We start from the raw sequence: 14,512 nt of genomic DNA, 5'->3' as shown, positions 1-14,512 counted from the left end.
TGGCGGAACAGCGCCTTGGCAACACCAATTCCAACCGCTCCAGTCGATCCGGACTACCGTGCAGCGGCCAGCTTCTCCCACCCCTGGGGGAGCAGGCCATGCGCACGGGACTCATCGTCCTGCCAACCATGACTGGGGGACGAAAGGAGAGAACTTTGCTGCAGACCATCACACCAATCAGGCTTGACTGCGATACGGTCCTTTGCATCTGCAGTGCCAGAGTGGCGGAGCAATTGAGAAGTCGACCCGTCTCTTCCCGGTTCGGCGGTCCAGACGACAATCCGAGACCTAGGCAGATTCCAGAAGAACCGCCGACCCGGCTTAGGTATGAGGCCATCATTCTTCCACCAGAGACTCCAGATACCGTGGACGGGGTCATCCGCTCACTGAAAATATCCCCGCCACCCCTAACCCTTCACTAACCCTACTGCCCCGCCACACAGTACCCAGACCAGCGCAATGTCGTCAACGACATCTATCCCGACACCCACTGGCCAAAGCGAAACAGGAACCACCGAGAAGCCAGGGAGAGCGCTAGATACATCGGACATCATCGGCATCGCTGTCGGCGTCCCCTCAGGTATTCTAGCTCTAATCAGCGCAATAATCGCCTTCTGCGCCTGGAAATATCCGAAGTCTTCAATCCGGAATCTAGGCAACTCCGTCCGAGACCAGTTCGTCCGGGTTTGGGGCGGTGACGCCCGTGGCGGAGACGCAAGCGGTGACATGGCTTACGCAGGAGACGCCTATGGTGGGCAATCTACCGTCCCAGTTACCGGGGGCGCAGTTGCACATGGTGGGAGCGCTCGCGGTGGGGATGCGACGGGACGGGAGGCAAGGGGTGGCGCCGCCATTGGCGGACATGGGGCAGCCGTTTAATATGGAAGTGGAGGGACGAATCTTTCACATTGTTTACGGAATGTTCTCTCACAATAATTATCCCGACCGAATATAGTGATAGACTCTAACGGATACACGCTGGGCCAAACCTGGAGAAGAATGTAACAACGCGTTTGTATCATGTAAGATGAGTAACCTTTGTATATGGTTTACCCGTTAGGGATGGCCAATCCGAGAGGATAACCAATCTTGAGATTAACAGAATTGCCATTGGGCATCTACTATTAGGAGCGAATAATAGAACGTTACCCGGATTCGACGCCGCTGATACCCCCGGTATATAGAGTGCTTGGTAGGTGCCAAGGTTGTATATATGGCCGGCCCTCCTGATAATACTAACTCTTCTTGTGACATTCTTTTAGAGATTTATAATATAGAAGGGAATGTGAGGATTCATTTCTCAGTGGTACGGGGCAGATAGCAAGGGTCAATGAAGATCAACGTAGTATACGGATGGCTGTTCGTGCAGGTGTGATGTGCCTACAAATTGCTATGCTGTTTTTTTTTCTTTTATGCTGTGCCCACTATCTGGACGTAGCTGCTAAACGCCAAGGCAAGACAGGTATCCCGTATGTAGGAGGCTATGGGATGACGTAGTAACGATAGTAACCCTCTGTCTTTCTCGGTCATGGCGAACTATTCCATCTATTTCTCTTCCCAGGTCTATAAACGATTACCTATAGAGATCAGCCATGACTATTGACGGAACTAACAATATACTTATACGATAATCCCAGCGTATCCGAATATAAGATACCCTACTCAAGGGTGACATTCCCACCCGTACCATTCCCTCCCGTGGCGGTACCAGCCCAATTGGACACGGCAGCACCACCCTTGCCGGTAGCATTCAAGGTGCCGCCCGAAACGTTGTGCCGAGCACCGATCTTGATGCTACCGGCGGTACCGTGTCCGCCGTTGGCGGCCTCGCCGTTTGCGCCGTTGGGATTCCAATACGTCGAGCGGTTGGCGCTGGCGCCTTCTCCTGATGTGTCGACGTTGAGGGGTTGGGAGCTCATGATGAAGCGGTAGTGTGTTGAAAAGGATATGGGGAGCGTCGAGATATCGTTGAGCAGGATGTGTGTAATGCAATATAGGTAAGTGGGGACAGAGTTTTGTTGTTTCAACGGAGAGGGGATTGGCGTTCCCCTTTATGTATTTTCCCCCTATATCTTCGCAGGTTAATAACATAGGGTTCGGATTTTAGGAGAATAATGTCTTTGCCACGGTAGCCATCGAAATGGTCACAGTACACGAAATGATGCGGGGAAAATCAAAGACTAATTCAGGGTTAAACAGAGCTGCTTACTTGATGCCTACGACATTTGTGAGAAGGAATGTGGGGGGTTGCCAACTTTGGATAGCTGCAGCAAAGACTCTTGTGTGCGTGGGCGTCCTGCGAAAATCGTTAGTTGATATCCATGGACGTGATAGCGCGGCAGCCCATAATCTGACAATTATCCGACAACCGTGGCTACCTTTACCGTACTATCTACACGACTGTGTACAGTTTCAACGCGTGCTGTAATTGTACGATGCTTTCAAATCAGCAAATACCTAATGGAGTTGAGATACCTAGATCCGTTGCTACCACTTCCTGCCATGTCTTGCCGCACAAAAAAATTTCTAAAATCACTGGCCGGACATACCAGAGCAGGTAGGTACCCAACGCTTTGCGGAGCTGGCGCCTGCTGCTGCCATTTAGTCCTCATCTCGGTCTTTATCCTTATCTGACTCAACAGGGCTTAGGAAGTTACCCTATAGCTAATTAACTTACTTGGGTTTTGGAAAGGAGAGTTTTATCTAATGAGGGGAGAGACATGTGGATGCAGAGATGCCACGACAAACTCGGAGTTCGGGGTCGCCAAGAACTGAAAGCACGTGGCCGCAGAAGAGGAGGGGTGTTGCAAAAGGGCAAGGTACCTAACGAGACGAAAAACACCAGCTAAGAGGCCACGGAGATCATGTCCATGGTCTGCCCGCAGGCATCCTCCAAACACTCCGAGAAGGCGTGGGTGTGCAACGCAGGGTACCTAAAGTACAGTACCAAGAGGCATTTATTCATTGTAATTTTGGAGCGAGTTTCCCCGCCATAGGTGGGGCGGCCCTGACGAGTGCGCTACTACCCTACGGTCCGGCAGGCGTGCCAGCACACGGTGGCATCGCTCCCCTAGTGGATTGGGCATCAGCTTCCTCCCCTCCGGCCATGAGCCTTACGTTACGTAAGTCTAGTCCATTCCTTGTGGTCATGCGCGCCGCGTGGCAGGCTAGCAGCACGGGAATCAGAGTCCTAGCCGCCTTGCCGTTCCGCGTTTGTGTCAATTTATGCTTTTCCTTGGCCTCCTATGCCGCCCTCCCCGTAGCAGGGAACCATACGAGGTGATCAGGTTTAAGTGCTGCCCACAGCACTCCGGTGCTAGGTTCCTGTCCATCCGAGTGCCAAAAGGCAGCAACAGCCTGGAACCTAACGGAGCCTTAATACTGTACTACCGCAATCACCTAGGTACCTAGGTACCTTAGCAGAGACAACTAATTGCACTGGGGAGTAGCAAGTAATGATTATTTATTAAAGGGGGGTAGGGGGAGGGGTTTGTGTTTTTTTTTTTTTTTTTTTTTTTTGCAGAAAGCAGTTGTTCCTCGGCTACCGCGGCTAGGCTGAAAGAAATGAAAGGGCGGTCGACGATGCAGCTAGATGGCAGCTTTTCGTTCGGTAACGGTAAGAGCGGCATATCTTGGTAAACTCGCCGTCCAAACCCACTCGATCCCTATACGGAGATAGAGGGCGACTGCGGCTGCCCATTCCGCCGCCCAACGTTCGGAAAACCCGATGTGCCTACCTGCTTCGAGGTCCGCTCTAGGACTGCTATGTTAGACACGGAGGGGAGTGTTTTTTCCTTCTCTCTTGTAGATGGTCCACTTAGGAGCTGTCCTACTCTACGCTCCCCCTTAGATACGTACTCGGTATGTATCTAGATACTCTTCCTTTACCTCTGAACTCTGTTAAAAGCCCGAGTTACTGGAGTCTTGCCGCGCTTTCCAGTGGTAGACGTGTCGGGTGACGACAGCTCTACTAGCAGAGCTTGTATTCACGTTCTGTTGACCATCCTGGTGTTGGGCATCCGTGTACTTGCTTCTCCGGCAATAGTGTAGCGATGCGACGCCTCAAAGAGGCCAACAACAGTGCCCGAACGAACATGACGGTGATGAGCTGCTCTTGCTCAGCGGCCGAGGCTCCAGCTCCCGCTCCTATGTTTTGATGTTTCCTTGCCTCTAGCTTTTTGAAAGCATTAATATCCGACTAGCTTGTGTGCCAACCTAAAGGCAACTTTCCTGTGTCGGCAGTAAAGCCTTAAGTCCGCCTTCGGAATCAACCACAAACAACACCTTTGAACCCAAAAGAGTGTCGCGCCTACAGGCTAATACTGCAAGCAACAATGGCCCCAGGCAAACAGATCACAGTTGAATACAAGTTTCGCCCCAGTATGTACCTTTTGTGTCTTATTCTTAATCGGCGGTTGGTCTCGTTCGTGCTGATCATAACCATCGGGTACTTAGCCACGTTATGGAAGATAGAGGGTGACGGCGAGCTGCGCGAAGTATACGATAGCATGATCATCAAGCAACTCAAGGCCATGGTGGCCGGCGAGGTACGACAAATGACGGGCCTGGTGACGGTGTGGTTCGAGAACAAGCAAGTGACCAACCTCAATTCCACCATCGAATATGTCTTTCGCAAGAGCAGCACGGGAAAACCCGGTCCTCTAGAGTTCAGGTACGACCCGAGTGTATCGGTGGCCAACGGCGGGTACGCGATGGGAGCAGTTGCCGTCGCTAAAAAGGGGGGCCAAGCCAAAGCGGGAGGTGGCAGGGGTGATGGCGGCGTGGTGGACAAGGATGGTAATTTGTTTGGTGGAGAAGCCAACGGCGGAGATGCGCTAGACTGTGTGGATGGAGTGGGTGGCAGGGTTTGGGGCGGCAAGGCCAACATAGGCAAGGCTACTCGCGATGGCCAGTATGCCCAGGGTGGAGATGGGTTTGCCGGCGAGGTTGTGCGCGCTCGTTAACTTTCAGGAGGGAGCATTTGCCATATTTATCTTTGTAATAGCCTTAGACTAACTATTATAAATAAGATAGATGAACTGGCATACCTATGGGCATAGTAGTATAGGAATAATAAATAAAAAACTATTATAAGTTTTATCTATACGATTTAATTAGCTCATTAATATAGGTTTATAAAAGTGAGTTGTCAGGTATGAGTAGTATTTCACACATAGCAGGTCCGAGTATCTAAAACTAAATAGAGTAGCTTAGTAGGATGTTAATCTCATTTAAGTAGTTGTCCAAAAGGATAAGTCTTCTAGGAAGCTGTAATTGATATGATTATAGTATAAGGCTTTAGTATAAGAGCTATATATCTCGAGATATAGCTAACGTAGCTTATAAGCGAGCGTTACATATAAGCAAGCGGTATACTTTCTTGGCATAACACGACCTTCCAACTTCTCTTACCAATTCTACTACCATTCTGCCATAGATTCCTCCTCAGTCGAATCTAGGATTATTTTAGCCCTCAAAGCTATACAAGATGATCCAAAACTTAGTTCTTCGAAAGGTAGCTGCGATCTATAACGTACCACCAATGACCCTGTCTGCCCAACGCGACGGACGGCCTGCACGACGTGATACCCCAGCTAATTCACGAAAACTTACGGATCTAGAGGAGTATACGATTATTTAGTATATAACTGAGCTCTATACACACGCATTCCCTCCTCGGCTTCGTTTTGTAGAAGATATGGCCAACTGACTGCTACGCGAACGTGACACGCCCTCTATCGGCAAACTCTGGGCTCACAACTTTGTCAAACGCTAACCAGAACTCTGGACGCGTTTTACGCATAGATACGACTACCAGAGAGCTAAATGCAAAGATCCGAAGATTATTCGCGAGTAGTTTGTACTTATATACAATACCAAAGTCAAATACGGTATCTTTAATGAAGATATATACAACTTTGACGAGACCGGGTTCATAATAGGTATAATTACTACTGGTATAGTTGTAATAACCTCCGATGGCTATAGGAAAGCAAAAAAAGTCCAGCCTGGTAGCTGTGAGTAGGCTACAGTTATCTAAGGAGTGAATGCTCAAGGCTGGGCTATCCTACTATTTATCCTTTTAAAGGGGAAATATTATTAGAAAAGCTGGTATTGAGATTGTAGTCTTCTAGCTACCTGATATATCGGAACAACCGATAATAGCTAGACTACTAATGAGAAAGGCTTAGTTTGGATCCGGCACTTCGATTTTTATACAGCATCTCAGACAAAAGGGAAATACTGGCTCTTAATCCTCGACGGCCACGAGAGCCACCACTCCGACCAATTCGAAATCTATTACCAGGAGTACAATATCATCACACTTTATATACCTCTACACTCCTCGCATCTAGTCCAACTATTAGATATTAGTTGTTTTAGACTATTGAAGAGGGCTTACGGCTACCAAATCAAGGAACTTATACGTATATATATCACACATATCACTAAATTGGAATTTCTTTGTACGTTCAGAGCAGCATTTTTTGCTTCTTTTACCGAGAAGAATATCTAAAGAGCCTTTGTCGGAGCAGGTCTTATGCCGTACGATCTAGAAAGGGTCATTTCCAAAATGGATATACGTCTCCGAACCCTAACTCCACTAATCTCGTAGCTAGGTATAGCACTACCTTGGCAATCTCAAACACTACAAAACCCCCGAGAGGTTACCTCATAGAAAGACCTTATCAAAGGCCGGATATCCAACTACCAAGGCAGTTCTCCAACACCTATACTAGCTGCTGTAGACCAATTAGCCAAAGGTACGATAGCTGTGATACATGAAGTGGCTCTTTTACGTACAGAGGTCTCGGTACTGGGAAAGGTCAATGAGGAGCTTAGTAAGTGATAGAGAGCCAAAAAAATATGTATACGGCTTAGAGGGTCTTTTACCGTACAAGAGACACAGGATCTACTGGATCAAAAGGCTATAGGTGAGTAGGTAATCTATGAAAGACTCCAAAATGGTGGTAGTACAGGGGGGTCTGGTACGAAGATTCGGTGCTGTAGTCTGTGCGGCAAGCCTGGCTATAATGCACGTATATATCAGGAGGCTGGAGAATCGTCCAATTCATCTCCTTCTGGTTCAGTTATTGTTATTTCCTAGTAGTTGTATTATAATTTAGGATAGTTGTGGGTAGATAGTGGAAAGTGTACTACTCGCTTATATGTACTACTCGCTTATAAGACACGTTAAGCATATAACATTTAAGAGTTTCTTAAGTAATCTCTACTATCATAACAATGAAATATAAAAATAAGTTTTTATAGTTAAAGATAAGCAAATCCTACACTATATCCCAAAGCTTATATCGCTGAATACCTATTTAATCCTCACTACTTACTCTCTAGGAAAATGTGTAGCGCTACTCTCTCAAGAAATGGCGGATCTAACTACACTCCAGGGTCTCCTCGCAGAAGAGAGAGCCCCGAGTGAAGCATACGAAACAGAATCGAAGCTCCTAGAAGCTCAATGGGACCAATGCCACTGCTTAGAATCACAATGCTGCGACCTTAAAGTCTAAATTAGTCAACAGCGGTCTTCACAGCAATACTTAGTCTATTCTGTGAGATCCTCTTTAAATTGTTGCGCTATTACAGGATGACCACAAAACGAGATGAAAACTTCAGTTTACTTCAAGTCCATCGAGACATTCTCAGTCTCCTTACCCAAATTAATACAAATAAAATTAGCTTTTATATTATAATATAAGTGTAGAGGGAGTTGCTCTAGGACACGTTGAGGGAGATGGATCACGATGTCTCAATACCGAAAAGGTCTCGATCAGTGGACAATAACTTCACGAATAGCCTCCTTTGTCATGACTATATAGAGAGACTAATCCTTATAGATCAGAAGTTCCACGCGTGAGGGAGTTCTTCTACGAGGTCCTTATCTATCCTATATCGTGACATCATCTTGCATCAGTCAGCTAGTCCATCTAACCTTCGTTTAAAGACTCTCATTACAATAAGTGTATAGTGAAAGCTCTAAGATAGTGAAAGCTCTACTCTACTTTTATAAAGGGAGTTGCTCTAGGACACGTTGAGAGAGATAGATCACGATGTCTCAGTACCGAGAAGCTCTTGATCAGTAGGCGATAACTTCATGAACAGCCTCCTATTGTCATTGACTACATAGAGACTGATCTTTACAGATTAGAAGTACCCTGCGTAAGAGAGTTCCCTCACAGGGTTCTTATCTATCCTATATCGTAACTCATCCAGCATCATTCGGCTAGTCCTCCTAACCTTCGTCTAGAGACTCTTGTTACAAATTATCCTCACCTCTATAGAACCTGTCCTCAGGTTCCTTGCTACTAAGGATCGTCTGAACTTGGGGGAGACTTAGGATAACATCGGGTGGATATCAGATATATATCGAGTGCTGTTTACAGCCACGTAAATAGATAAGAGTTAAATCTATAGACCTTATAGTTTATCTACTCTAACGAGCTGTATAGTGAGTTGGGAAAATTTATCCCCCACAGGACAGGGTCCTTCTGATCAGAGAGACAAGCTTACTCAAGGAGTGTCACAAAGGGCTGAAACTTGGCGTGGACCCATTTTTCTTTTACACCATAAGTAGGGCCATTCTGGTCAATGCTCCTTAGATAGGACGATCAATTCAATTTTCTTTTCCACACTCGTTTCAGGCTCAATTAACGAGCTTCTATTATGAGCAAGGTGATCTCCCTCTAATCAGAGGGAGCTCTACCTGCTTATGTTATTTTGATCTTGCCCAGGCTATAGGGACCCGAATTGTTATAGTGTCGCCTAGCTCGTCTTGTCTATCTAGTCTGTCTGGCATTTGGCCACCTTTGCCCTCCTCCTTTGTTTTGATAGGTATGTAGGTATAGATATATGTTTCTACACCATTTCAAATAGGAGCTTTGTCAGGGAGGAGTAAGCTCTATATCCAGACAGGACTACTGAACTTATTACTTTACGACAGACACCATTGATACTACCCAAGGTGTTTCAGAATCAGTTATAACGATACGCGCCTCTAACGACGATTGCCTCGGCCAGGGATAGTATCTCGTATCAGAAAGTTTTATCTCCCTCTAACTAGACGGATCTTATCTTCCGACCACTATCAAGGCTTGTGTAATGAGAGCCCTCTGGGCCAGACCAGGGGAACCGGCTGAATGACGGTGGATGATGTTACTGTACTAGGGTAGATAAGAACCCCGTAGGAAACCTTTTTACGCAGAGAACTTCTGATCCATAAGGATCAGTCTCTGTGTAGTTAATGACAATAGGAGGCTGTTCGTGAAGCTATCGCCTACTGATCGAATCCTTTTCGGTACTGAGATATCGTAGTCTATCTCTCTCAACGTGTTCCCAGAATAACCCCCTTTACAATTCTAATCCTTCTGTTCTACCGTTGGCCGAGATGGCACCTATCGGATGTACAGCACCTCTGAACGTTCGGAGTTAAATTTGGAATGGAAATTCAGATGTAAATTGAGGATGTCTTGTTTTGGTTGTGTTGATTGTCCCTGTTGTGTTCGTCTCCTCTGTGCTGGAGAGTTTGCTCCTTTTATAGACGAGATACGTATACAGGATGACGTCCGTATAGTGGCGCAGTTAGCTGCCAGCCTGCTTTAGCTGACTAGAATACATGGGTTTGACTCCTGTACTAGATCCTGTGATCTTGATCCTTGGACTAGCGCCTAATCCTTTTGACAACGCCCATATCAAGTCCTCGATCTGCTGACCATACGCCTGTTTTAGCGGCCTAAAACAGCTAATATCGAGTAGCTAGAGCTTATAGGAAGAGTGCGGAGGCATATAGAGTGTGACGATGTTATTCTGCTAGCAGTAGAGCTCGAATTCGGTTAAGTAGTAGCTCTTGTGGCTGTCGAGGATCAATAACCGGTACTTGCCCTTTACCCGGACCGCTATATAGTAGTCGAAGTACTTAATCCAATCCAGGCCTACCGCATTGGTAGTCCAGCCATTGTCAGTTATTGCGATACGCCAGTCGGCTGGGAGGTTGTACTCGGTATACCAGTTAGTGAGGTGGTACTGCGCGGCCAAGATAATAAATGGAGGAATAGCCCAGCCGAGTGCGTTGACGCCCTAGATTACTGTCGCCCATTCGCGGTTACCAGGCTGGACCAGCTTCGCCTTGCTATGGCCATCCGAGGTCATAACCACCATACCCGCGCAGATGATACCTATTATAAACCCCGTCTCGTCGAAGTTATAGATATCATCATCGACAATACCGTACTTGGCCTTAGTATTCCATACGAGGGTAAACCCGTCGCCAATAACCTTTAGATCCTCGTACTTAGCCCTCTAGTAGTTATATCTACACGACCAGCGCGTTCGGATCTTTTCCTTGCTTTCAACGAAGTTGTAGGCCCAGAGCTTGCCGACAGAGGGCGCGTCGTGTACGCATAGAAGTTGGTTAGCCATATCTTCCACACCACGCAGTCTCGGTGGAAAAGCGCGTACGATTAGGCCTAGTGTATACTGAACTATTGCCTCTTCTTCAGAATCTGTAAGCCGACGCGAGTTGGGTGTAGTGTCGCATCGTACAGGCTTGCCGTCGCGTCAGTTTCGGATGGTATTGACTCTCACGTTGTAGATCTTTGCTGCGGCGCGGAGACTAAGTTTTGGGTTCTTTTTAATAGCTTCAAGAGCTAAGATTACCCTAGATTCTCTTGAAGCCGAAGACATCGTTGGGTGTAGAGGATTTTGGTTGTGGTATGGAGAGAAGACACGTCGCGGTCAAAGTGTTCAATTCGCTTATATGTTCATCTCGCTTATAAGATACGTTATAGGATATCAATAAACAGAACAAGTGTAATTTTTGGAGCATACAGTTTATCTCTAGCCTCTATCCATCAAAATGAATGCAACAGTGAGACCTAAAAGCCCTATTTAATTTTTGTATCGCAATTTCACCCAGGCTTGTTATTTTCTTCCCAGGCGCCTGCGCCCTATCCTCCCCTGCTACAACCTTTGTCATGGGGTTTCCGTCGTGATCCCGTAACTGGTGACCTTAAGGGCGTCAGCCTTGACGCTGAGGTAGACACTTCATGAACACTGGCATGATCTATGATAAAGCAAGATATGATGATGGTTGATTGAATGAAGGTCCTCTGAGGACAAATCTGGGGGGTCTTTATAGACGTATGCGATGACCCCTGGGCCGTCATCCCTGACGAGATGTAGGCCCAGGCACTGCTGAGCAGTGTTAGCCTCCGCCACGTAACAACCTTTGCTACTAGGCCCCGTTATTTCTACGGCTTCTACTATCAACTCTGTCTCCTCTATAGGTTGTTGCGATGTCTCCTGTGAGGCTAACTGAGTTAGTAGAGCGGAAAGCATTCATGATTTGGTAGCTCTGACTAATCATATATACAAGCTTTTCTTTTGAGCCTCCGGGCTTTCTGCTTAGGTGGGATCTGCCAGGCGACAGTTTCTATGTAGAACAGGCCGATATAGAGCTGGGAGACAGAGAGGTGCGGCCGGAGAGTACACCAGTGAGAACCATATGTATTTAGTTCTCATACTTAACGGCCCTCCGGTTGAATGTCTAGGCGGGGTCTTACAATCGTATAAATGTTCTTCAGCCCTTACGTTAACCCATTTAATAGCAACGGCGTCAGTTCTATTCTGGTACAGCTCGAAAGTGTTGTTCTCAGGTCTTTATCTGCTTGGAAAAGACACTAATATTTGATGCAACCTCAAGATAGAGGTTAAAAAAAGCATTATCTGCGCCACCTTGAAAGGGTGAGCCCATATATTCCCGCTCTGAGCTCAGAGTTTATAGGTCTTAGCTGTGAGTTGTTTTAGTTCAAGTTGGAGTACTTTGGTACAACTAATACTGCGAAGCTTTCTACGACCCCCTGCTGCTAAATGTGGAGCGCCTTTCTTTCCTGGATCACGTCTACAAGCTGGGCTGCATCTACTGGGACTCGGCCGCCCTGTGTAAAGATAGCGAGGAGTTTCCTCGAAATTGGTTCAAAGTACAGACAAGCGAAACGAGGTAAGCCTCTTATGACCGATCCCGATGGTCCCATCCTCCGGACCGGAGATGAGTTGACAGCTCTGGCCCAGATCTTCCTGGTTATGAAGTTCGGTAACAAGGTGTTTGCTAATAGTGGTAGAGAGGTCCGGAACTGTCCTAGATTTGTGTCTGAGCATCGAGACGCTATAAACAGACACCGGGTAGATATCCCTGGTGCTACTCTAGGCAGCTGGAATGTTGACTGATCGAACATTCTATGCCGACAAGGTTCGATATATCGGCTTCAACGAATGCCAGTTTTGATATTCTCGAGTGCAGATCCGGTATATAATTACACGATAGGCGCCTACCAGATTGAGCGTTCACTGTTCAGTATTATACACTAGGGAGGACTTCGTAGGTATATTTGTAGCCAGCCGTAGACTTTACATCGCGACAGTAGTGTACTCGCTACGGGCGGGGTATATTGACGGATAAGTATGAAGCTGTGAACCACTTCGCGATAGGCGACTGCCGTCGCACTATACAGAGATTCTCGCTGGAGAACTTCGACAAGAACTTGTAGCTACTCATACACTAGAGAAGTTAACGATGCAAAAGGGCTATATAAACGACTAGCTAACACACGCTTAGATGATGCAGGAGGGCGACGATAAATATCTTTTACATTCCTGGGATGAAGAAGGTTAGGTGTCTCGAGCAGAACCGAGGCGCATACGATGTGAAGCTGACAGACAAGGAGAACATATTAATTCGGGAGGCGACTGAGGCGGGGCGAAGTAGATGTCACACGCATAGCGGCGCATCTAGTAGGTGGCCTAGATAAATAACCCCTACTAAGAGTGAGATAAGACGGAGTTGCTGGAGTTGCTCGCGTAGCTAATTATCCCTAATTACAAGGAAAATGAAACTACAACCACATTTTAGTACTCTTCTCCTGGTATATCTAACAAGGCTAGGTGATATTCTTTTAAAGTTTGCTTTCTACTGAAATCCCGAATAATTACATCTGCGCTTGTGCTACCGTGTAATCAAGGGATTTTCAATCTTGTTCCTTCTAGTAGCTAACGTTAGTGCAATTTACAGAGCAGCCTGGCATACCCAGCCCCGTCGAAATCATTTGAGGCTAGGCGTGCTCAACCGACCAGCTCGTTCTTTATATTACTAGTGGTTTGCAAGGAATTTGTGTTTTCCTAGTACGCTCCTTCATTTCCCAGCAGGAGAAGAAGGGAGCGTGTTTCGATTGCTCTAGGTACCTACGCAGTCCGTACTGAATAGAAAGCGTGCAATATGTGTGCGGTATGTGAAAGTCACACAGCTGTCGCAAACCTGAACTAGTTGACTGAAAGTCGCTTCAATTTGACATGAGAACCCTTTCTGCGAACCTCCGTGCCGTAAATCCTCTATGCCCTAGCCAACTGTTATATGGCTACACGTGATTTTATCCTGATGCGGAAGCAATCCTCTGCCTCGAACGAAGCGGGAGGGACAGCCTAGCCAAGCAAAACGTAGAGGAATCCGAGGTTGCTCTGTAGGGATGGCGCCCCTTTGGCTCGCGCAGCTGCATCGGTAATGCAGTCCAAGGTGATAGCTGGCGGCTCCAGGCAGCAGAGGCATGGCATACGCTGGTTATATACCCTGCCTCAACGAGCTTGAACGAAGGGAACTCGTTCCCCACACATGCATGTATTCTGTCGGTGCCCGCTCTGCGCTTACTATCTCAGACATGCATGAGGGTATTATAGAAGCAGTCAAACTAACCGTACCAACTCATAACGTGGCCATTGGACCGAACTCGTGTCACAGAGACTCTGGTGGGGGACGGAATGCTGTTCTCTTGGCTTCCCGTCACCCAATTTGCACCCCTGATCCCCGTAGTCGGGTCCGGGGGGTGGAAGTGTGGCAAAGCGCGGGTTACATCTCGAGGGCCAGAAAAGCATCTTGGGGGTTTAGGCGAGAGAGAATATAGCGGCTATTCTGGACATATGGTTTCCCTCCTCCCTTCCTGGTGAAGAAACATCAGGGGCCGCCCGCGCAGGCGGCCGGGCATCGCAAAAATCGGAAAGCAGTACCTTTGCGACCTGCTCTTTCGATTCCAAGGGGTTGCAGCACCGCGCAGTCGATGCGCGGCCGTTTGGGGCTGGAATCGTGGGTTTTTCGTGGTCCTGACGTGAGGGCTTCGAGCGCCTGAAAATCCCTCACCGCCCCGCCCGACAATCGCGACTACCGACCCCAAACGACAACAACAAGCTGCAACAAGTTTGCAAGATTAGGGGGATACTGGGTACGAAAACCACCCGACTCTTTCGACGTTCTGAAGAAGAGACAGGGCACCCCCGGCCCTGCCCGGTTCTGAGAGCGAGGCTACTGTCGGAAACACGGCACCTCTGAATCTTGGGGAAATGACAGTTGAGGATTTTTGTGTCTTTTCTTGATTGTGTTGATTGTTGTTTATTGTTCGTATCTCCCGCCCGTCTATCTATGCTGGAGAGTTTGCTCCTTTTATAGACGAGATACGCG

The 14,512-nt window shown here is 47.4% G+C and overlaps 3 protein-coding genes across 3 annotated transcripts; 2 read left to right on the top strand and 1 right to left on the bottom strand.

Moving 5' to 3' along the window:
- Nucleotides 1-459: 459 nt before the first annotated feature.
- Nucleotides 460-879, top strand: MFIFM68171_08540 (uncharacterized protein; the record flags this gene model as incomplete). Its single annotated transcript, XM_071063960.1, has 1 exon — nt 460-879. The coding sequence occupies one exon, from the start codon at nt 460-462 to the stop codon at nt 877-879; it is 420 nt and encodes a 139-aa protein (XP_070920061.1).
- A 779-nt stretch (nt 880-1,658) lies between these two features.
- On the bottom strand, nt 1,659-1,919 carry MFIFM68171_08539 (uncharacterized protein; the record flags this gene model as incomplete). The annotated part of the gene is made up of 1 exon (XM_071063959.1): nt 1,659-1,919. One exon carries the CDS (start codon nt 1,917-1,919, stop codon nt 1,659-1,661), a length of 261 nt encoding a protein of 86 aa, XP_070920060.1.
- A 2,415-nt stretch (nt 1,920-4,334) lies between these two features.
- MFIFM68171_08538 (uncharacterized protein) lies at nt 4,335-4,964 on the top strand (the record flags this gene model as incomplete). Its single annotated transcript, XM_071063958.1, has 2 exons — nt 4,335-4,380; nt 4,456-4,964. The coding sequence occupies 2 exons, from the start codon at nt 4,335-4,337 to the stop codon at nt 4,962-4,964; spliced, it is 555 nt and encodes a 184-aa protein (XP_070920059.1).
- Between the last annotated feature and the right edge of the window lie 9,548 nt (nt 4,965-14,512).

The sequence above is a fragment of the Madurella fahalii genome, assembly GCF_045866475.1.
Source record: "Madurella fahalii IFM 68171 DNA, scaffold_4, whole genome shotgun sequence".
In the NCBI taxonomy this organism is placed as follows: Eukaryota; Fungi; Ascomycota; class Sordariomycetes; order Sordariales; genus Madurella; species Madurella fahalii.
Note: the sequence above shows the minus strand (reverse complement) of the source record. Positions and strands in the feature narration are given on the sequence as shown.